Here is a 25179-nt window from a genome sequence, read left to right as displayed (position 1 = left end):
GCAGGAATGCGGCCCCGTGAGATGGAGTTCAAGTTGCACAGACGGTAGGAGACCTGGGACTGGCCTGCAGATGTCTGGATTCCCAGTCTTTTGTTCTACATTTAACATTTTTGTGTTTTGTTTGCATCACCTGTCCTTTAAATTTTAAAAATAAAATGATATTGCTGCTTTTTTAATGTAATGGAGATAGTCATTAGAAGCCATGAGGGAAAAAAGGTCACAGATAATATAAAGGAAAACCGGAGGTCTGAGAGCTAACCCTGGGTTATTGGAGGAAACATGAGAGTCTAGGAAATGAAGGATGCACCACAACTAGGGTAGTGTAGCATCCAGGAGAGTGTTGCATCCAGAGGTCGATAGTGGCACTCCTTCAGAGAGAGATACAGCAACTAGTAGTCTTAAACCTTTGAGAATGCAGTTTTAATAGGGTAGTATGGGCTGAAATAGTAGAGAATTAAGTGAAAAGGTTTAACAATGGAGAAAATTCCTTATCTTCTTGTGGTTTTGGTTTGAGATTTTTACCATGCTTTCTAAATAGCCTTAAAAAATCCCACGTGTTGAATGGCACAGGAACTAAAAGCATGTAGGTATTACTGAAAGTTGTATATAAATCTAATTTTTAATATGGGCTCTTACTAAAATGCATTCAGGAGCTTGCTATTTGGCTGATTCCTCTTGAGTCTTTTTTGTGGAGTGAATGTATTCTTAATTCCACGTATCTATTTCCCTAATTCATGCATTAAGAGAGAACATCGAGTTCCATTTTGAATATTTTCGGTTGAGTCATTCATTAAACATCCAAGTGGAGACTTGAGTTGAAGTTGAGTTGGATGTGGAGTTCTGGAGAAGTTGATGCTGGGTTGGTCAGTGCCAGGTGGGAAGTGAAGCCGTGAGGCTGGAGGAGAGACCACCAAAGGATGAGTTGAAATGGAGATGGGGTGCAAGGACTGTGCTCTATGACTGTCCACTGTTAAGCAGTTAGAAGAGGAGCAGCCAGCACGGGAGAACTAGGAAGGAACAACCAGAGAGATGGGAGGAGAGTCAGGTAAGTGCAGTTGCCAGTAAGCCAGGGAGAGTGGTCAGCCGCTTCAGGTGCTGGGCTTTGTCAAATGAAAAGGGGAGACTTGACTCAAACAGATTATTACAGGAGGAATAACTCTGACCATGAGATCTGCAAGTGTTTCAGAGATCTGACAGAAAGGGGCTTTTCTAGGGAGGAGTGAGCAAGGCTGGAAAGAACCAGGTGCGGGGAGTGGGGTGATCAGGGAATGTTTTTTCCTGAGGTCAGCCAACAGGGGTCCTTGAGGAAGGGCTGTGTGGTGGCTCATGCTGAGGGTAGGTCACACTTCAGAGGCCTGGGGAAGGAGAGAAACTTAAGTAAAGTTGAATCAAGTCACATCAACAAGCCTTTTGTTCTGGGTCATTGACCTGTGTGGACAGATGGCTCAGCTAATCTTCCCTGAAGCAGAGAATGGGAATGTAGAGGGTCTGTGCTGGCCTGGTCACGGGTAAACGAGGGGGCATCCGTGCGTCTTGGCTGCGTTGTGTGGAAGGGAGTTCTTTGCAGTCAGCACACAAAGGGTAGGGATTTACTTAACATCATGTTGTCCGGGGTCACAGGGCTCTGGTCAAGTTCAGCGCCGTAGGATAAATCAGGTTAGACAAGGACTGAGAACTGATTCCTGGTGGGGTTAACTGGGTGAAGGCAGAAACCTAATTGGAGCAGGTTCCAGAGGGAATGGGGACTTGAATGGCTAAGAATTTGAAATGATCTTCATGGCAAAAACACCAAAAAAAAAGGCTGAATAAAATTTCAAATTTCTTAAAAGTATCAAAGTGCTGATAAGATATTAAGACAAAAATCTAAGTCTGTTCTCAGTCAACAGCATCTGGAAACTTGAGAACTTGCTAGAAATGTAAATTAGTAGGCCCCACTGCAGGCCCACTGTCAGAAAGTCAGAGAGGTAGAACCCAGCAGTCCGTGCTTTCCTGAGCCCTCTGGTAATGGTAATTCAGATGCTGTTTTAGTCTGAGTGAAGGCCAGAGCTCCAGAGCAAAGAAGGAAGTAAGCAGAGTGCTTGGCTTTGTTCTGAGGGCCTTGACCACATTCAGGGGTCAAAGCTCCGGTTTTGACAGCCTTTTGAGGCAAAAGGAACAGCAAATAAAGTCTAGAGCAATACTGTCCAATGGAAATACAATGTAAATCAAATAGGATTTAAAATTTTTGGTAGTCATGTTAAAGAAACAGATGACTTTAATTTTATTAAATAGCATATTTAACCCAATGTATCGAAAATAATTATTTCAACATGTAACTAATATAAAATTTTACTGAGATACATTGTATCCTTTCTCATACTAAGTCTTCAAAATTTGGTGTGTATTGTACACTTAAATAACATCTTAATTCAAACACTAAATTCTCGTCACCTGAATGAAACCATCTATTGGTTAAAGTGAAATATAGTTCTACCAAAGCAATAAAATTGTGTTTAATGAAAACATATTTTACATTGCTTCACTTTTTAATTAAAATTAAAATTAATTAAAATTAAATAAAATTAGAAATTCAATTCCTTAGTCTCAGTAGTCACATGTCAAGTACTTAATAGTCACATGTTACTAATGGCTGTTATTTTGGACAGTGCATGTCTAAAGCCCGCCCAAGTGGTGGCCTCTCATAGGAGATGCACGCTCTTATAAAGCTGAGTCCCTCCCTCCCCCAAGTATTGCACCATCATGTGAGAGTAAACCAGAAGTAAATTTATATTACTTCCAGAAAACTGAAAGCAAAGTTGGCCCTAGTGTTGTCGACAAAAAATAACGAATAACCACTCCATAGATGAGAGACATAAGGTGAGTTTATTTGAGCCAGAGTGAGGGTTATAACCCAGAACGGCCTTAGAAAGCGTTCCAGAGAAGCATGGTTTTAAGTATAGTCTTATAGCTTTTTAAAACAAAGAACATACATTAAACACACCCAGGATACACTTTCATCAAAATTTCAAAAGGTATTCAGTTGCAAATTAGCAAGTCAACTTGATCTTGATGTCAGGAAAGGGACTAATCTGGACTTTACCAATAGGGTTTAGGAGGGGTGGTATGCATTCTTATCTTAAGAGAGTGTGTTCTTTAATGGTTAAGCAAATGTACAAGGTATGTTTGATAGGCCATAAGTCAGTCTTTTTAGTTCAAACCGAATCAGTTTTGAACCTGAATAGTTGCCCCATATACCTCAATATGTGAAAATCTCTTGTCAGTGTCAAGAAGAACAGGAAAGGAAGAATCACGTTCCTGAGAAATTATAACCACAGACTAGCTCTTTGCAGAATTACAGTCCAAATACACATCACCAGAGTGAACTTGTTTCATGGTACTCTCAGACTGGCAGTGCTGTAGGCACAAGGCACAGGTAAATATAAATCCTCACTCGAGGAATGTACCTTAATTCTAGGCAGCAAGGAATTCCCTCAGAGAGCACTCATGGAGACATCCGAGTCAAATATTCAAGCACACAAGGAAACAAAGCACCATGAAAGAGAGCTAGAAGCAATAGCAGACAGCAGCCAGAGACTTGCAAAGACCAGATATTGGAATTACCAACACAGATTATAGAACAGCTAACTGTGATAAAAGGAACAAGATCAGATCAAAATATTGGCAAGGAACAACAAAGTATTAAAGAATGAATGAATGAAATCCCAGCAGATTTGTATGAACCAATTACATTTAGAAATGAGTGCACAGTAATTGAAATTAACTTCAATTTAGGGAACTACAGATTAAAACCACATTGAGGTCTGTCCACAGGTTATTAGTTGTAGGAGGAACAGTAGTACTATGGTGAGCACATCAGAGAAAGTGGGCAGTACCCGCGCCAGGTGAACAGAGTTACATCATTGCAGGCAGCGCATCGTGGACCTCGGGTGTGACACCTGAGAAGAAGGGAGAACCTGAATCGAATCACGAAGAAGTAGCAGAGAAACCCAGACTGACCGTTGACGGGGTATAAAGTATGCTTCAGAATTGTCAGTGCCATAAGATGAAGAGGCTGAAAACTGTTACAGATTGCAGAGATTAGGGACATGATGACCAAATGGAACACCTGATCCTGAATTGGATCCTGCACTACAGAATAAAAGTACTATAAGGAATATACTGGGGTAAATGACACAGAGTTGGGATATGGACTGTAAACTTTTAAAAATATAAAGTCAGTGTTAAAATTCCCGAATTTAATAGCTGTACTCTGGTTATGTAAGAGAATATCTTTCTGTGTAAAAAGTGCTGAAATGGTAAGAGGTTAAGTTACATAATATATGGTTCAGAAAACTAAGTGTGTACATATTGCGAGAATGAGAAAAAGAAAAAAACCACCTGAGAATTACTGTTCACCACCAAATGGCCATGTTTTAAAAACTGACAGAACCAAGTATAGGCCAAGATATGGAACTACTAAAGATAGCCATTTCTAATTACCATTTTGGGGGAATCATACATTATATTATTTATATAATTATACATTATATAGTACTTTTAAAGATTTAAACTTATATGTTATTTTTTTAATTCCATAAATTTAAATTTATATCTCCAGTGGTTCAACATGATATATTTTGCCGTACAAAATGACAGAAAATACTTTGAACATAAAAGTTAGTGAATACAGGGGCCGGCCCGGTGGCACAAGCGGTTAAGTGCACGCGCTCTGCTGCGGTGGCCCGGGGTTCGCCGGTTCGGATCCCGGGCGCACACCGACGCACTGCTTGGCAAGCCATGCTGTGGCGGCGTCCCATATAAGGTGGAGGAACATGGGTACGGATGTTAGCCCAGGGCCAGTCTTCCTCAGCAAAAAAAGAGGAGGATTGGCAGATGTTAGCACAGGGCTGATCTCACAAAAAAAAAAAAAAAAAAAGTTAATACAATGAAAGTTAGTGAATACAATGCTATCTGGTAATTCTCTAAGCAATTTATATTAAAAGGTATAACTTGTTATGAAAGTGAGTTAATCTTTCTTGTTTATTTTTAATTTTGAATCTGCTACAAGATAATTCATCTCCCAAATTTTCCTGTCACTTCTGATATAAATTTTGAGCTTCAGATAAACCTTGATTTAATTATAGACATATTCAGTCATGTAAAATGAGTCGTTCTTTGCCTAGGTTTGTGGAATTTATTCCTTTTGAGGCTCTATGTGAAAGGGCAGTTTAAATCCACAAAGAACATATTAAAAACTCTTCAGAAATTAAACCTCTTCTCTGAAAGCACATAGTACTTTAAAACTTCCTGAAGAATTTTTTCATATTTTTAAATAAGCCACCATTTTTAATGCAGAGATGGTGTTCTGTATTTGGTGTTATAATCCAACTTTCTTAAAGAATTTAAGATTCTTCTATAAATTTCTCACCTATTTTTAATGATAGAGCAATATTTGCATTTTTGTAATGTGAAGCTTTTGCTTGGAAAGCTGTAAGTGGAAACAGGTGGGTTTTCTAATCAAAGTAGTTCTTTATGATAGTGTCAGCAACCCAGCCTTCTTTTTTCTAGATATTTTCCAAATTTACTCTAACTCCAGCATATTGTCCATTCCAGAGTACCTTATTTTAACAATTCATAATAGACTAAATTCTAAACCATTCCCAAATGCTTATCAATAAATTTTAAAAGCTTTTTAATCCCATAAAATGTGGGGAACTGACACCAATATAATGTTGCTAATGTTCAGCAATTCTGGGCACAGACATATTTCTCTGTCCCTGTGTTAAATAATTGGTGGTCTGGTGGTTAAGGTCTTGTGGTCTTCCCCACTGTGGCCCAGGTTCCTGTCCTGGTCAGGGAACCACACCACCCATCTGTTGGTTGTCATCTCTGGCGGCTGTGTGTTATTGTGATGCTGAAAGCTCTGCCACTGGGATTTCAAATACCAGCAAGGTCACCCATGGTGGAGGTTTCAGTGGAGCTTCCAGACTAAGATAGACTAGGAATAAGGATCTGGTCACCCACTTCCGAAAAAATTGTCCATGAAAACCCTATGGATAGCAGCAGAGCATTGTCTGATAGAGCACCAGAAGGGGAGAGGATGGCGCCGAAAGACCAGGCAGGGCTCCCCTCTGCTGTCCACGGGGTCACTAGGAGTCGGAATCCACTCCATGGCACTAACAACAAATGTTAAATAATACTGAGAATGAACAAAAATAGTTTATCTGCGTGCTTCAGGAAATGACTTAATCCTAACTGTGAAGCAGCTAAAATAGCTTGCTTGTCAGGATTATTTGCTCAATGAGACTTGCGTCACAATTTCTTGGGTCATCGTGTCCACCAATCCAAAATGTGTATTATGAACTTCGCATGGTTCTAACCAGTGCCCCACCTTGCAAGACCTTGATTAAAGGGGTCCAGCCCACCCCAACCCCTTAAACCTTGTAAATATCCTCGGTCTTGCCCCTTGTTCTGTCTCGCTGTAGTTAGTCTAATAAACTTAGCTTTGCTAGATGATGAGGTTTTCTAGTGGTGTTTTGGAGAGTTGACAGTTGACAATAGATAAGCCTAGTCATGCTGAAAAATTTAAGGGGGATTTAATAATTTAATCAAGAAATTCAGAATCTTAAATTTCTATTCTTATTTTCTAACTGCCTATTAGCTTAACTGTATGGAAATGCGTGTCCTGCTGGCCCCTCAAACCTCAAGTCCAAGATTGAACTGCTTTCCTTCCCTCTTCCACTTATCTTCCCCACCTGTCAGCCTCCTGGCTTGGGATGGAGGAGTCGTCCTTTTCCTTTTCTGTGCTCTGAACTCTTCACTCAGATGGAAACCTTGAAGTCATATTCACATTTTGTTGCTCTTCCAAGAGCTGACCAGTTTCCAAGTCCCACCAAGGTTAGAGAAGAAGTAGCAAACAAAAAGGAACCACTGGACATTTCTCCATCCATGAGGACACTTGAAGTAACATTACATACAGTGTAAGGATGCAGTTTTATATGTTCTGACATAGAAGGATACACATCATATGCTGCTAGGTGGGAGAGTGTATATATTATCTCATTTTTAATGCTGTTGCACATAAAGGCTAAAAGTCTGGCTGTACCTCAGGAAGTGAAATTTGGAGTAAAGACAAGAAGTAAATATTCACTCTTTTTTAATAATTAGCTTTTGTTCTATAATTGAAGAAAAAACACTGTTAAGCCTTTTAAAGAACGAAAACAGTGAGAGACAAGACAGGCAGATGCATGCCTTGTAGATACTGATTTTAGAGAAGACTTTTTTCCTTTCAGTTTGTTGAAAGTGGGAGTGGGGAGGGTAGTTACTGAGACTTTGAAAAAATTTAATTCTTAAATTCTTGATACCACCTTTTTCCCAGAATATGGAAAGTTTCTTTCTACTTGAACTTCCGAGGTTCCAGGAAATTGATTTAGAAGTCCAGGTAACTAAGCAGTACTGCTCGAGTGCTTACGTTATCACTAGCAATGGGTTCAGGTGATTTTTTTTACCCACCCACCCATACTTTGGCCTATAAGCAAAAAAAGTTGAAAAATGTGTTTTGCAGGAGAGTCTTAGTTCTGTTTAAACTCAGTGTTGTTAACAGAGTTACCACACTAGTTGACACTTGGTGTGTGATTTATACAGTTATAAATAAAATGTTCATTTTAAGAAAGGCCAGTTTTAACAGGCTGAAAAGGAAGGCGGTCAAGGGGTTTCCTTAGAAACGAAGGTTTACGGGCTGAGGTTGAAGAGGGACACCGACGCTGTGTGATGACAGTGTATGTTCACGTCTCCTGTGGCGCTGTGTGCCCAGGTGGGTGGTCCACAAATGTAACTGACATGACAATGGGACCTGACACTTACTTTGTTGATTTAAAAGGCAGGTTTGAATATGGACTATCAGTTTAACGCCTCCTACCCCATGTTAAGTGAAGCCAGTTAATTTTAGCTGTCTGGAATTTTGTGACTAACAAGAGGATCCAGTTCAGGAGACTATATGTCATTCTTTTCCTCACTCAAGCACACAGGGCAGAGGTCTTTAAAAATAACTATATGGTCTTTTTGGTTTATAGTCTGCAAATTTGGGGGTGGGGATGGGAAAGTTAAGGATAGATTTAGTCTATAAGATGAGGATAAGTCAACTCTGTTAGAACTGTGATAATATTGACATCTTTTTTACTAACATAGAGACTCACTGTCCTGTTTGTCTTGAAATTCTAAGATAAATTTATAAATGTATTAATTTTTTAATTAAAATTGTAATGTCTTAATTTCTCAATATGATCATTTAACTTTACTATCTGTTGTTCCTGTGCTTTTCATTTAATCAACGCTTATTGTCGTCTGCTATCTGCCAGCGCTATTCTGGTAGGTCCTAGTGATACAGCAGTGAACAAAACAGGCCAGTATTCCCGTCCCCACGAGCTGACTTAGTACAAGGAGAGAAACAAGTGTGTCAGGTAGAAAGTGTTAATGGAGAAAACAGAGTGCCAGAGGAGGTGGAGTGGTGCCCAGGAGGATGGTTTGGATTTGAGTAGAGTAGATGGAGATTCTTACCGAGAAGCTGACATTTGAGCAAGACAACTTCAAGAAGTGAGAAGCAAAGGCAGGTGCCTGGGAGAAGCTTCCTGCTAGAAGTAAGGGCAAGTGCAGAGGGGTGTGGGGAGGCTGGGGGAGCAGCAGGCCATCAAGGGCAGGGACTTCACCTTTGCTCTCAGATGGAAAGTGTCTGGAAGGTGGTGAGCAGGAGAGAGATGAGTGACTGAGGTTCTTGAGGGATCACTTTGACTGCTGTGTTGCATGTAGACCAGGGCTCAACAAACTTTTTCTGTAAAGGACCAGATAGTCAGTACTTTAGGCTCTGTGGGACACACAGTAGTCCCTCACACCGTTCAGCTCTGCCATTGCAGCACCAAAGCTGCCAGAGACGACACATTATGGATGGCTGTGGCTGTGTTCTGGCAAAACAGAACAACCAGGGACGGGCTAGGTTCACTCTGGGTTATAGTTTGCCAACCCTGAGATGGAGCGTAATAAACCAAGAGCACAAGCAAGTTGACAGTTAGGGAGCCTTTTGCAGGAATCCAGGGGGGCTCGTGGTGGTGGTGGGAGTGGCGAGAAGTGGTCGGACCCCGGGTATATTTGGAGGGGAGCCAGGAGGCCTTGCTGAGGAGTCTAGTGTGGGTGTGAGAGAGAAAGCAGTCAGGGATGGTGCCCGTGTCCTTCAGAGTTTTAATTAGAATGTTGCTTAATATTTTATATTCCACTTTTGATCATATCTTGACAGTTGTCTTTAAAATCTCTTTGCGGCTATTAAGGTTATCCTTTTTTTTCTTTGAGCCTGTTTGACTTTGTTTTGTTCTTAATATTCCTTCATAAATTGAGAACTAATAGGATAACCTAGTAACTTCTCAGTCTCACCCATGGTCAGTGCCCGTTTTCCTTAGCTTTCCCTTATGGCTGAGAGCATGTGTGGTGAGGTGTGAGGGTTAGGGCGTCACCCCAGGGTCAAGGAAGAAAGCAAGGAAAAGATGCTAGCCTGTTAGCTATCTGTGGGTAACTCTAAAGGAGACGTATCAATCCTGTGAAAATCATGTACAGGGCCATGCCTCATTTTGGTAATGTGCTTAGAAAGATGTGTAGACTGCATAGTTCTCGGGGAAGACAGTACAAACTATTAGATAAGGACTCTGGACCATACTTCCTGACTTCAGTATTTCTTACCCTACCACAATTCTGTTACCAATTTCAGCTCACTCCAGTGAGACTCCCACCCACACTCGGAGGGCCAGGTAACACTTCATCAGAGCGCAGTTATCTTCATTCTCTCTTTGTCCACACCTAATCAGTTGCTAAGGGATGCAGAGTCTGTTGCCATAATGACCCTCTCATCTCACCTGAATTACAGCTCACGTGAATTGCTGTACCTTTTGATTGGTGCTCCATGCTCATCCACACACACAGTGCTGTTGGCTTAATTGTTCTGAAGCGGTGTCTATCAAACTTTTGCATGCATCAGAATCACTTGGAAGGCTTGTTAACATAGATTGCAAAATTTTTGATTCAGTGGCTGTGAGGTGGGCCTCTAGAATTTTGTGATGGTTCTGGTCTGGGAATCACACGGTGGAAACCACTGTTCTAAAGTACTCTGATAATGCCGTTCCTCCAGTAGAAAGCTTACAGGCTCCCCCTCATCGTCTGATAAATTCCGTCTGAGTTTGAAGGACTACCACTATTTAACCCATCCTACAAGGTTCTAGCTTTTTTCCTTACATTCTCTGAATATAGCCATCTTTTCCACCTTTGCTTTTCAACTCTCTGTTCTTGACATGTGACAGCCGATTTCTGCCCCACGGCTCCCATTTCCATCAGTCAGAGTCCTGACCATCCTACCAGGTTGACTTCAAATGTGAACCTCTTTCTGAACCTCTGGACACGTGTGCAGTCTCTTTTTTCCCTTTGAATTCCTGTAGCTTATACAGTTCCTATGACATTACCTTGCTCTGTCTTAATTTATAGTCATTCATGTATCTTATCTGTATGCTACTCTTTTATAGGAATGTAAACTTCCTGAGGTTAAGAAAATATATATAGTTTTCTGTCTCCCTCAAACATTTGTGGAATTGAATCAAGTTTTTTTCATATTCCTTTTTTTCTCTTTTTGAAAACTGTTATTAAAGTAACACAGGCTGTTATTGTACCTAGTATCTTGTAGCTTCTTGCTCACTTTATCTGTTGGATGAAACCCGTTGTATTTACTTTCTTCTAAGCACGTGCTGACTTCCTTTTCGTATTTTAATCAATTGCTTTCTCCTGCTGCTCAGCTATAGTGTTAAAATTTCTGTTCACTAGACTTCTGATGAATTGTAAACCATATCTTCTTTTTTCTTGATTTCCTCCCCCAAGCCCCCAGTTTTGCTAGAGTTAAAGAAAAAGAAATGCTTTATGTGAAATATATATCTGAAAGGTCCTTGTATATCTGAAAAGTATTTTGTCCTCACAGTTGATACAATTGATGGGTAGTTTGTGCTTAGAGTTCTACATAAGAAATTGTTTCTTTAGAACTTTAAAGGCATTGCATCATTTTGTCTTTCATTTTTAACTGGTGAGAGATCTAATGCCAGTCTGTTTCTTTTTTTGAAGCTAACTTGATAGTTTTTTTCTTCATTTTCTCTTTGGGGAGCTCATGTTCACCAGTTGCTGGATATCTTCACTTGATCATCTGTCTTATCTCATAGTTCATGTTTTCTGGCGCCCATTTTGCTCTAGATTCTTGGATATGTATTCAACTTGATCTTCAACTTATATCTGGAATTTTTTATTTCATATAACAAATTCTTGCTTTCCTAGAGTACTTTATTGTTCTGATTGTTCTTTTTCAAGCATCCTTGTTTTATGGATGTAATGTCTTCAATATCTGATGATACTAAACATTTTTCTTAATGGTTTCCTTTAAGTAAAATTACAATTCTGTTTATCTTGGAATAATTCTGTTTATTTTGTTCTGTCCCCTCATGCTGATAGTTTTCTGTATGTATCTGATGATCCATTCGTATTTATGTTAATTTGTATTTAAGTGTCAGGAACTAGGAATCCTCATCATTGGGAACTCTGTGACTAACATTTCTTGATCCTTAAGTTATATCTTAAAATAAACGGGAAGGAAGCCAGCTCTTTTCCTGGAGACCTTTTATTTGTTTATTTATATTTGCTGAGGAAGATTAGCCCTGAGCTAACATCTGTGCCAGTCGTCTTCTATTTTTTGTATGTGTGTCGCCACCACAGCGTGGCTGACGAGTGGTATGGGTCCGTGCCAGGATCCAAACCCGAGAACCTGGGCCCCAAACCCGGAAACCTGGGCCGCCGAAGTGGAGTGTGCTGAACCTAACCACTAGGCCACAGGGCTGGCCCCTCACTGGATGTCTTTTAAATGTGGCTTCCCACCTTCCAGATTATGGTTGAAGTCTCTCGTCACCTGATGGCCTTCCTCCCATTCTCTCTGCTGTTAAAAGGTTGCCCCTGGCTTTATTCTTATACTATAACTTTAATGAGGTCCTGGGAAGGACAAGAAACGAATGACTATGCTCGGTCTGTCATCTTGAATCAGAAAGCTTGGTTTTCAACAGTTGAAATAGTTCTTCATAGTTAAGTACCATAGAAAGTATAACTATTGAAGAAAATAGGGGCTCAGGGTTAGTGAATTCTCACCATCGAGAGAGAATCTATATGGAAAACCAAATTTATAGTACCTGGTTTCTGGGTAGGCGTGGAGTCAGAACGAGGGCCTCATTGATCGTATTGGCTGGTATTGTCCAGCTGAGAGAGCCTGATGGATGGTGTCCGTTGTCAAGTGAGGGTGCCATGCAGACCAGAAAATTAACTATTGATCAGAGCCTCATTTTTCTTGGATTTTGCTTGAGATCCAGAAAGTCTCTTGATGTCGAAGTTCTTTTTCTAGGTGACATTTTGATTGCGTGGATAGGAGTTCAACTAAAACAGTGTAGTGAGTTAATTTGGTGTGAGGTTCCTGAAATCTCTGGGGTCCACACCAAGAGCCAACCGAGGTAATTTTGTGAAACTTCTCAGCTGCTTTACAGATTCTTGCTTAATGTTGCTAATTCCTAAAACAGCAATCCTTTTTAATCACATGTAGATTTCTCTCTCTATTTAATTATCAGAAGGCCAGTCTATCCTATCATTCTCCACCACAAGAGGATATTGTCTCAATGTCACTTCTAAAGAACTAACACAAGTCAAATGACTCACCCCAGAATCTCACAGTATATAAGTGGCAGCAGACTCAAGAACTAAATCTCAGTTTTCTCTCTCTCACTTTAATATTTTCTGCTACACCCTGTAAAATACTATTGTTTTATGAAAAATATAAAGTAATAAACAATTGTTTTGTAGTTGACTATCCTTGGATAATTTAGACTAATAGATAGTAAATCTCATTAATTTAGGGTTCACTGATATGGTTTGTGATTGTTTCTAAGGTTATATGCTAATGCTTACTTTCATAACTCCTTTTTGTAAGTTTTATACAGCCAGTTAGTAATACAAATGAAATTAGTATTCTTTTTTAAAGGAGAAATACATTTTTAGCACCTCTGAAATACCTTAAACTTACTTAAATTTAAGCAGAGCTTAACACAAGTTATACTGGATCTTAAAAATAGTCATTATAAAACTCATTCTTTAATGCCAAACATCTGACAGGTGTTATATTTATTAGCCTGATACGGTTTGTGTGTTCATAAACTATAATAAAACTACGTCCTTTAGAATTCCTGGGATTTTTGTTGTTCACCAGTTCTTTCTTTTGCTTTTACCCAGCTCCCCCAGTGAGATTTAACAAAACATTGATTTAACGGTATGCCATTTGTTAAATTTTAAGATAAATATACAACTTTGGTTTTTATTACATATTTTAATTTTTTTCTTCCCTCTCTTTTCGTATTTGCATGTATGTTGCTAGTTTCTCAAATCTTTTTATGTCTATATATTTATATGCTATAAATCCATTTGACAGTAAAACAATGATTAACTGGGATTTTACTTCTAAAAACCTCTCAGATCCAACCTTCCTCTGTCCAGACAGCTCACGTTTTCACTTGGATAGTCTCCTGACTTACTGAGCCTCTTTCTACTCAATCCCCTCTGCCAATCTATGCTTCACTCATGTTATTCCCTTTCTTAAAACCATTTGATAAATAAGTCCTAATCATATCACAATAAAGTCCAAGCTCCTTAGCCAATATACGGTTAAGGTTTATATGTTTATTATAAATATTCAATAATAGCAAGACCCTAATCAGAAACCAAAGTTAGCATAATTCTGGACAACCATGAGAAATGAAGTGGCATTCTAAATAGTCCAATCTTCTGCCAGTTTTTTTATCACTAATCAAACAAAATATTTGCTCTAAAATTTATTCTCCGTGGTGCATGAGTTTTCTTAAATGCCCTCTCTATATATGTATATGTAATATAAGGATTCGTTTTATAAATAAAGTACAAATATGGAGTGTAATTAATTTTAAGTTGATTTCAAGTGCAGATATAACATAATGATGACTATATTGAGGCTTAAATCAACTCTAAATGTTCTTTTTAAAAATATGTTTAAAGTAGAAGGTGCTATTTATCTTAGTTAATAACCAAAGTTATTTTAGTGGCAGTCAACAAACGTTAGCAATGACATAACAAGTAGTCTAAAAGGCAACGGGAGAGAATAATATAAAATGTATCAGGTATGTTGATAAAGGCAGCTGTCACACAGACACAAGGTTTAATTGCGCTTTCTAACTTGACGCCAGTGAAAAGAGACGGGGGGTGCTGGAAGCTTTGATGTCCTTCCGGTACTCCACGTCCCTTTCCAGGCTCTTGTAGTTTTGATCTTTTTGTGTGGCTACTTTGTCATCAGAAAAACAAATTTGTGTCTGAGCCCCTGTTTTTAGTTTTTCGTTATTAACATGCACTCTTTAATTGGAACTTTTGTGTGTCCTTTTGAGGAACAACAGTCAGAAGTCTCCTGAACACTTCTGATTTTAGAACGCTTCTGACTTGGAATCTCTAAATGAAACATCCAGCAGTTATATTTACTCTGAAGGTCAAACCAAGTTCAAAATACTTATAATTTTTTTAGATACCTGTGGAAAGACATCTGTAGGCCTCCTAGATCTCTGTGATTCAGATGAGCAGCTGGCAGGTGGCAGATGGTGAGGAGAGAAGCCCCCTCCGTTTGTTCAGTGCAGAGTCATCACTGAATGTAAAATATATGCATGGGCTTATTAGCCAGAGTTCTTCTGTGGACATATGCCATTTTATATGAATATAATGGTACATACATATGATGATAACTGTAAAGAGCTGTTACATACTCATTGTGTGTGTGGATTTGTGGTGTAGTGTTGTTTCTCAACAACAAAGCAGAACACTAACAATGATTTCACCTTTGTATCTTATTTTAGAAGGCTTGTGTTGAATCTGCAACCTTTGAAAATGGTAAAAATGTAAAATAATGTGATAGGAAAAATACTTAAGATATCTTCTTTGTGGTGGGCAAAAGAAGCAGTGAGTATAAGCCAATTCAAACACTGAGTGGATTATTAGACCTCTAGGGAAAAATGATTTGATTTTACTTGCTTCTGCCAGCTCAGCCTCTGTCTTATAATTCCTGTTCTGGCCCTGAAATTTCTAATTCAGTCAAGTTTCGACTCCCAAAATATCTTTAAGTATGAAAATAGGTAATAGAACTTTTAAGTTTAGAGTGTTAGCAATGTTGAGAAGGCTGAATGACTTTTTTCAAACAGGTTTATACTTGTACATACTTAAGCCATGGAAGATACCATCCTTAATAATTGTGAACAGGCATTTTTTGCATAAGTCCCAGCCTGTCCCTGTCTTCATTTTTGAAACATTCAAATTGGTTATTTTTATTTAATGGTAAATTACTCTTTAGCAGGTATCCTGTTACTGAATTACACACATTTGAATTTCACAAAATCCATTTGTATCTGATTTAACTGTAGAGTCAGGAAAATAATGAACATGCACAGAGGGGTCATGATACTGCTGCCTGAGCAGGTACCTTCCTTCCTGCTCTCGGACATCTCCTTCTAAACTCGCAAGATCAGTTGTTTCTCTTGCAACCATTTGGGCAGCTCTTGAGAACTGTGTTCTTTATCATGGGATCATTTATACTTGAAAAAGGGAAAAGAAGAGAGTTGATATTAACTGCCACTTTGCATGGGGATTCTGATACACCTCGCTTGGTCCTAAGAACCACCATGTAAGGAATATGGTGATGTCCCACATTTTACAAGCAACGGTGCAGATTTGCCCGTTCATACGAAATGAATGGGCAATGGTGAAAACGCCCAGATGATGTTTGACACCACGTCTGTCAAAGACCAGTCTGGGCTCTTCCTTCGTTGTGCTAGATATTTTAGTTATACTTTCTTTGTCAAGACATATACAAGTGTCATGTTTTGACACCCTTGGAGTCTTGTCAGATTTGAGTTAAAAGAAATGAGAAAATGTGTTATTTAGCAATATGATTTTTAAATAAAATAACCCCTTTTAAAAAATTTTAGTTTACTTCAGTCGTCATACTGAATATGAATGCTGGGTGCTCTGCTGGGTACTTTGGAATACTCAAGCTTATCTAATGGAAAAGTGACAGATTGAAGAGTTCTGTTACTGTGAAGCGAGTTCTGCAGTGGAGGTGAGAATGAAGTGTTGGGGGCACAGAGGAAATGGCTGATGGTGTCCTGTCTAGGGGTCTCCTCTACGAGACGGAGCTCCCAGGCCCGGTGTGAAGCTGTCATCTTGGGTGCCAATGACTGTGTGGGGGGAGAGGAGCATTTGCTGAGCCACTGCTGCTTGAAGCCCTTTTGGTTTTTCTTAGGGAACTTTGAATATTTCTTCTAGACTTTTCTATTAAGAAAGAGAGCAAACAATATGAAGGAGGCACTTGGGGGATCAATAGATCAGCATTAGATTGGTGGTCCCTGCTTGTGTAAGGAAGAGGTTGCTTCTCTATCAAACTGCATGTTTTCCTGCCAGAGAAAGAGACCGCTGTGTCCAGTTTGGTACTGAGCAGTTCAGAAGTAAGTGCTGAAGAAGAGAGGGAGGGATTAGAGTGGACAGAGCTGGATTGTCTTGAGTGTTTACATAACACACATGTGAAGCTTGACATATCAGGTCGTGTGTTTGGATGAAATAGAACCTAAATGCTACTTTTCAGAAAACCATGTGACATGCAAAAAAATAAAGTGTACTAGTAGATCCCTTGTGTAATAAAAATTCCCAGCTCAATTTTATGTTTTAAGAGAAGATAGCACTTAGTTATTGAAGCTGAGGAGAGAGTTCATAAAATTAGAAATCAACAGTGTATTTTCTTAATCAGCAGTAGGATGTGATATTGGTCTCCTAATTGCACGGAGGACTTTTTGCCATTGTCCATTTTGGTTAAAAATATGCAGAAATCATAATCTCTTTTGTAATTAATAGACTGAAGAGAAGTTGCCTTGAGGATAAGGATTTTATTCTGTAATGATAAAGGCCGTCTGAAATTTGTGAGGTTGGAATCCTCTGTTAGCTGCAGCATATATGATTTTTCAATCAGTTACATTATATTGTGCTACCCCAGACCTTTCTAAATGGTTTTAATAAACAAGTATTTCCTTAGACATCATTTATTGTATATATGTCGTTATAGGGACTTTGTAACCTAGTGGAAATAATCTATTTGGATAAAAGTAGTGTGGAGTCTAACACAAATATCAAACAGCTGCCCTGCCACTTTCTCTTTAAAAGTTACATTTTGTTTGAAGGAATATGATATATTTTTAATTCAAGCTATAATGCTATCTAAAATTCAAATGGTAAGCTATCAGTAAACAATGATTTTTGTGTTTCTTTAGCAGAAGCAGCCGTCTTTACAATAGCATTCTTAAAAAGAAAAAAAAATGGGCAGGCCCCGTGGCTTAGTGGTTGAGTGCGCGCACTCCACTGCTGGCGGCCCGGGGTTCGATCCCGGGCGTGCACCGACACACCGCTTCTCCGGCCATGCTGAGGCCGCGTCCCACGTGCAGCAGCTAGAGGGATGTGCAGCTATGACATACAGCTATCTGCTGGGGCTTTGGGGGAAAAAATAAATAAATAAATAAAATTAAAAAAAAAAGAAAAAAAAGAAAACTCAAGCTCTCAAGTTTGAGCTGTCCTGAGAATTGAATTCTTAGAAAAGTACAACTTAATACGAACCACATATGATTACCTTGTTTGTTTGTTTTTTTTAATGTTCATCAGGAAAACTTTATCTGTTTTGTTTTAGGACATATTTGGCACTCCAGGTTAAAATGCTTTTTCTATTTTAAATAAATTGAACTAGCCATTGTAACTTTTTTATATTTAAGAGCCAGGATTACATTAGTGCCATTCATTTTTTAAAATATGTCATATTAGTTGGGAATTTCAACTGTATTAAGGTGATTGCAAGAGTAGGCTTGCAGACAAACCTGGATTTTAATGCCTGTGTGCCCTGGGTCATTAGTTCTGGTTAATAGCCTTTTAGATGTGGTATTGATAGCTCATGTCGGGCGAGAAATGATCTCACCGTAGTCTTTATTTGCTTTTATAGATCAGTGCACTGTTACCCGGACGTACCTCTTCCTTCACAAGTTCTGGTTCTTCAGTGCTGCATACTATTTTGGTAACTGGGCCTTTCTTGGGGTAAGTATAGGCGTCCAGGGATGATTTGACCTTTAGTGTCCATTTGTATTACACTAATGCCATTGGATTTTAAATTCATTACTTTCTGAATGATTTTAGATTTGAGCAATAACGTATAGCTGATTTAAATTTGCAGGTCTTCTTGATTGGATTGATCGTGTCCTGTTGTAAAGGGAAGAAGTCCGTGATTGAAGGGGCAGACGAGGACGATTCCGACATCAGCGACGATGAGCCCTCCGTCTATTCCGTCTGACAGCCTCCGTCTTAAAGGTTTTATAAAGCTGACTAAATATCTGTTGTGCATTTTTAAAGTGTTAAACTAATGTTAGGATGAACTGACTAGCTTTCATCAAAAATGGGAGCATGGCTATTAAAAAAAACTATATTTTTTATGTTTTCTGAAGTAACATTATTGTATCATAGATTACCATTTAAAATTGCTGTAATAATACTATGTAAATATAAAACTACTGGCTTTACGAGGGAATGTTTGTGGAAATTTTTTTTCCCCTAGTGTATAATAGTGTTGAATTGATTAAAAATCTTCCAGAATTAATATTCTCTTTTGTCACTTTTTAAAAACCTAATAAATTACTTGTATCTGTGCCTTTGCGTCTCTAGAGTAATGTGGAACTTTAAAGTGTCTATATCTGATGGTCTAAACATAACATTCACAGTATAACTGATGAATAACTGTTGTTCCCTCATGCAGCTTGCTTTCTGTTTTCTACATTACATCATTGGCGCCGTCCAAATAGACTTCATGGACAGGTTTCAAGCTACTGGGTGCTCTAAATGTGTTACATCGTTCAGATTAATCCATGAGGTATCTCACCACCTCTACAGTATTTAAGGCATTGATACATTGTTGTGGGTAGCTAACCTCAAAATACTCCCAACATAAATGGGAGTATTGTCAAGAATGATTAATTCTGGAAAAAATATGTTTACTGATCAGTTTAAGATATATGACATCATACTTTGGCTTTAAAGATACTTTTTCATTCTAAAGATTTAGAATTTGTGAAAGGTATAGGGGAAGCTCTATAATATCAGTAGGGTGTTTTGAACACATTCCAGATAGTGAGAAATGATCACAAACGATATCCCAGTTTACTACCAGAAGCAAATTAGAACTCTTAAAAAGCACATATTATAATCCTTGAAATACAATACATTAAGTTTCTGAAAAAGACTTAGGAATTAACAACCATCTCCCACTTAATTCTTCTCTATTTTTGTGCCCCTTTGCTCTGTTCTGATGCTTCGTCTCTCTAGGTGTCCCTTTGCAACCGTCATATTTGGCTTCTTCATGCACCCTTTGGTGTTATTCACCATGAGTCCATTCCCTTCTGTTCTTATTTTCCATTTTCTTTGGGGACAAACTCATATATCCTTGGTTTCTATCTGTATTATTCTTTCCTAAGCTCCAAACTTTTACTTACCTGTTAGGTAGAAATTAGTACTTCAATTGCAACATGTTGAAAATGGAACTCTTTATTTTTCTGGGCATATCAGACCTCCTTCTGTGTTCGTTTTTTTGACAAATGGCACCAGCACATACCTGATTGCTAAACCAAAAATCAAGCGAGCCTCCTTACCTCCTGTGTACACCTGACTCCTCAAGCATTCAAGTCATGTTGATTTCTACCTCTTAACTCTCCTTCCATGTGTCCCCTCTTCTCCATTCTTACTGCCATTCACTCTGCTATGGACCCCCAAAGTTCTTATATTGATGTCCTAACCCCAGTACCTGAGAATATGACTGTATTTGGAGACAGGGCCTTTAAAGAGGTAATTACAGTAAAATGAGCCGTAATCCCCTGTGATTGGTGCCCTTATGAGCAGAGGAGGAGAGGTGAGGGATGTGTGCGCAGAGGAAAGACCGTGTGAGGACGTGGGGAGGAGGAGGCCTCTGGAGAATCCCATCCTGCCCGCACCTGGATCTTGGACTCCAGCCTCCAGAAGTGTAGGAAGGTAACTGTCTGTCGTTGAGGCCCCCCGGCCTGTTTTGTGACAGCCGCCCGAGCAGACCCGTGCGCGCTGCTGCTTCAGCTTCCTCACGGGACTCGCTGCCAAGTCCCGACTCCTTGCAGTCTTTCCTCAACACTGACACCACAAACCAGATGACCTCACTCCTTGTGCTGAAAGGCTTTCAGTTGTTTTAGAGTGGAATCCACAAGCTGTCCGTCGTGGGACATGCAGGGCCTCACATGCCTGTCCAGCTGCCTCTGCCGTCCTCGGCTGTTCACGTGAAAGGCCTCTCCATGACCCACACGGCTCTGATCTCACATCCCGACTCGGCTGCACTGTTCCTTCTGCTGATGCCCTTCCCTTCCTCTTGTCTCTAAAGAAAATCCTTCTTCTTCAAGCCTCAGCTTCAGTGTTGTCTCCTTGGGTCCCCTCCCAAGTCTCCCAGCTGGAGGTGGGCGCTGTCTGTACACACGCGTGGCTCGCACAGTGTGTTGTGAGTCACTGCTTCGTGCCTGCCTCCTCTGGACTGCGAGTCCGTGAATACACACCTGGTTTCGGCTTCGTCCCTAGTACCTAGAACAGCTCTTTGCAAGTGGAAGGCACTCAGTTGACAGGTGAATTTGCTACTTAGAATCTTTAAGTCTGAATATGTAGTTTAACCCTATATAAACTGCATTTCGATTAAGGGGAATGTATCTTTAGCCTGTTTTTAAGATTTGTTTTGCTACCTAGAAGTTTAGAAGTGTTATCATTTTTGTCTTGAATACTACATATGCATTTCATAACTTGTAGGAATGGTGCCTTTTTATTTTTTTTGGTCAGAACAACCTCTTAGCTTTTTATTTTGCTAATTGTATTTTTTAAATATACATTTTTTTCTTCTTAGATTCTAAACATTTGCTTTCTGCCTCTTTAGGAGTTTACTTTTATTCTAACAAAGGTTCTCCGCTCCCCACCCCAGTCATATGGAGTGGCTTTAACTTTGTATTTCATGAAGCTGATACGAGTGTTGTGACTTCCATTAATGAAGAACATATTTCTTTTGAAGTCCTGAAGATGCCTAGTTTAGAGATCCTCCGGAGTGTGGCTTTCTGAAAGGTTGAGGCCCTCACGTTCTGGGCAAACTTCAAACAAGTGATTAATGTATTCACCCATGCAGCAGGTACTGGCAAAATGAGGACCCTGGAGCTGACTTCTGTCTCAGTGCCACTGCTCCAGAGGAAATGAAGATGCATATTGTATTTAAAAAAAAAAAGAAAGAAAAAGAAAACAACAAGCAATACAAGGAAAGAGTGTTTTCAGAGTATACGACTGAGCTCCTCAGTGAATGCTACGTACATAGTTACAGAAATAGTCGAATCCGTAGAGCACAGTAGACATTGATTATAGCACTGAATGTAAATATCAACCTTGACAATTGAAAACACAGTAGATAAAAATCACAAGACTGGGGGAAGTTGGAAAAAGACCCAAGGGGAAAACGGTATTAATACCCTCACTTTCTGGGGGCTGGGTGAGGGGGGACATGAAGAGGAAATCGAGAGACTGATAGGGGAAGCAAAAAAGATGAGTATCAGCATATTTGAGTTAGGAAGGTCAAGGTAACCAACAGAGCATCAAAAATAGTAAGATGACAACATTGGGAGATGGAGAAGAAAGGGAAGCATGGGGACACTGTCTTAAGCAAGCAAAATTCTGTCTTATAGGAAGTAATAGATGTTTAAAATGGATAAACAGAAATAGCAATATACTAAAATGTAGCAAAGACATTAAAGATAGAAAAGATCAGGTATTATTTAAAGGAGAAATGTTATCAGAAGATAAAAGTCATTACAATTATACATATCTTGAATTTCCTGGTAGCCCAGACAAAAAGACTACGATGGGTGATGAAGTTTTTACATTTGGTAAAAGGAAGCACTCAAATTTGCCTGGAGTTGATTTTTTCTGGCACTAAAATTTAGAAGGAAGTTACATTGTGAATTCTTATGTAAAGAATATGAACAATAAACAAATATCTTTGCTAAAATTTGTGAATTAGCTTTATGTGTACATCATTTGTTCATTCCACCCAGCAAATATCTAAGCTCCTACCAGACATTGGATGGCAGCTACTGATCTTCTAGGATTGAAGAAGATAGTCCCCATCCTTCCAGAACTTGGTCTAGAAACTTGTAGCTGAGCAGCTCTTGGCAGTAACTGGACCTTATCAATATCTACTAAGGTCATATGTGTCTGATATCATGAATACATTTTTAAAAAATCACTTTATCAAGTTAAAGTTACAATGGAAAATATTCTAGTAACTGGAATGCTTACATCTCCAAACGACAACATATCCTCTCTCGGTATCGTAATCAGAAGGCTACTTGATGAGTGTGGAATGGAAGTGATGTGAGATGGGTAACTGTGGCATTTCAGGCTTGGTGATGCTTGGTTAAGTACCCACCTTTCTTCAGCAGAGACTGCCTCCACGACCAGATTGCCTCATTCCCCAGACGGAGTTGTGCTGCCCTGGACAGGCCTAGACACATACCGACTGTTTAACTGAATCCCAGTTGACATGTTACTTATACTTGACTGGATTTGTACATATAGATTACACTACACTCTGGTTCTAGGAATCAATCTCTCTCCACACACGTTTTGATTTAATAAGTTTTGTTGAGGACTACCTTACTTCCCTCATTAGCAAGTTCTTGGGAAGTGCTTTTTCTAGAATCACTCATAATCTTCAACTCCAATTTCACAGGGAATGTGAAAACTTTCTTCTCAAAACAAAGCCACTTAGCACATATGAAGTCATACCTTTGCGACAACGTTTCTGTGGAGAACTGAGCTAGTATGGTCGGGTGCACAGCTTTCTGTGTGGTTCTCCGTAGACTCATATCTGCTTCAGCTCTGCATTGAAACTGCTGGATGGTACTCCAGTCAAGGCTGAGCTCCTTGACAACTCTGTGTAAAGCAAAGTGTTCTGTTGTCTGTAGGGGCAGTATGTTTTTGATAGCAGATGAACAGGTGACAAAGTTAACACTTGGAGAAATTAGGGAGCACTTAGAGCTGCCTTACTTCCTCATCAGGAGCTGGGGTGTTGGTAGGCCAAGACAGAATGTGTACCTAAAAGAAATGAGTTTTTTACTCATATATAGTTCATTCAGTGACTATCCCAACTAGCAGCTGCTGTGTGCTGGACACTGTTCTGGGCCTTATTCTAATATGAAAGCAAGAGCTCCGTCACATTTGATAACATCTAATGTCCTCACCAGTTGCAGTCCCACAACTATATTTGAAGCTTTTTAAAGACCTTGTGTGTCTGTGCAAATATTTATACTCACACAAAATCTCAGTTGATGTAAGGGAAGACCAGTCGGCCTAGTAAAAGAATAATTTATTCCTGATGTATACAATAACTCAAATGCTGGAAAAACTATAATCAAATCTGAAAAGCCTTCTCTAATGGAGAAATTTAGTGATTCATTAACTTGAACCAATATTTGAGGGCCTAGTATGTAACAGAAGCTACTATGAACTGAATGAAGATGCTTAAATGAAAAAACAAAATGGTGCTTATTCTCAAAAGGTGTTTAGAAACTGTGGGGCAAATAAATTCAAAAATAGAAAATTATAATGTCACATGCTATAAAGGAGGTATTACAGAATGCAGTGAAGCCAAGAGTGATGTCTTCTTAAGCTTAGGGAAGGCCTAAGACTCTTGAGATAAGCAAACGCTAAGCCAGTTACAGGCAATAAATTATCCGAGCAGAAACTGGCTCCTGTTAAATGCATCTATAATGGCCTTAGTGGCAAGGAAGGAATGGTGGGGAGTGTCCCGAAGAGGCTGTGTGAATGGGAAGAGGGCTGCGTAAGAGGTGAACAGACCAGTAACCTGGAGCAGAAAGGGTGGGGCCTGCCTCAGCAGTACCAACATGTGGTACTCTATAACAAATGTCCCCCTCAAAATTAGACTCAACTCTGGGAAAAAGAAGAGAACTCCAAATTGTCATTAGTAGACAAATAGTTATTAATAGAACTGATAGCATGAGAAATAGAAATTACATTGTTATAGAAATAAATTCTATTTCTTGTAAGCCTGAGTTTGCAAGGTGATATTTTCATCAGCCACAGCTAAGTATACTTAGTTACAACGCCGTAAACATTTTGATTCTACTGCCACTTAATTGTTCTGCAAATTAGTTACTCCACTGATGGAATGGAGAAAACAATCTCATATTTACATTGTGTAAGTAAAACCTCTTAAATTGTACCTGCCATTTCAGTGTTTGATTATTCCAGGGGTTGGCAGACTTTTTCTATGAAGGGCCAGATAGTGAATATCTTAGGCTTTGCAGGGCCACATAAGGACTCGCATATAATTTCTCTCTCTCTCTTTTGTTGCAACCTTTAAAAAAAAAAAACCTTCTTCAGTGGGATTTGGCCTGCTAACTGTCATTTGCCAACCCCTGAATTACTCTGTTAATGATTTTGCTTAAGTGGTTTTCCTAAACAAAGAAAGGTTGGCTAATGACATAAACAATATAAAATTACAGAAGGGGGACCGTTTACCTATATGAAAAAGAACTTTTCTGAAATACTTTTAGCATGTTGTTTCATAGTTTTTCAATGATTAAACTTACATTTTATTCTGAGTTTAATGATGATATGAACTTGTAAAAGAATTCAAACAACTCAGAAGTTGTGACTTAGCAGAGAGAGGATGAAGAGAAGACGCCGTGTTCTCTGAATTTGTTTGAGCAGAGATGTGTTTGTCCCATGTCTTCTCTTATGGAACCCAGTGGAGAAATGATGGGCAACATGATCTCTAAGGTAACTGCAACTTCTAGTATCTGTGTCCTATTTCTCTCTTTGGGTCAAAGAGAATTATAACTGTGACTCCAGGTTTGAAAACTGTGAGTACTGATGATTTCTGTCGTGTCACAGTTTCCTCATTTGTGATCTTGGGATGATGACACCACCCCTTCATGGAGGTGC

The 25179-nt window shown here is 39.2% G+C and overlaps 1 protein-coding gene across 1 annotated transcript in view; it reads left to right on the top strand.

The window, feature by feature from the left end:
- The window catches only part of LMBRD1 (LMBR1 domain containing 1), a 113509-nt gene extending 94687 nt beyond the window's left edge, over positions 1 to 18822 (top strand). Inside the window, exons 15-16 of the mRNA XM_004423982.3 lie at positions 18125 to 18216; positions 18353 to 18822. Coding sequence (XP_004424039.1) covers positions 18125 to 18216; positions 18353 to 18469 — 209 coding nt within the window. The 3' untranslated portion in view covers positions 18470 to 18822. The remainder of the gene's footprint in view (positions 1 to 18124; positions 18217 to 18352) is intronic.
- Positions 18823 to 25179: the final 6357 nt, after the last annotated feature.

The sequence above is a fragment of the Ceratotherium simum genome, chromosome 13 (assembly GCF_057802395.1).
Source record: "Ceratotherium simum simum isolate JZ-2026a chromosome 13, ASM5780239v1, whole genome shotgun sequence".
Lineage (NCBI taxonomy): Eukaryota > Metazoa > Chordata > Mammalia > Perissodactyla > Rhinocerotidae > Ceratotherium > Ceratotherium simum.
Note: the sequence above shows the minus strand (reverse complement) of the source record. Positions and strands in the feature narration are given on the sequence as shown.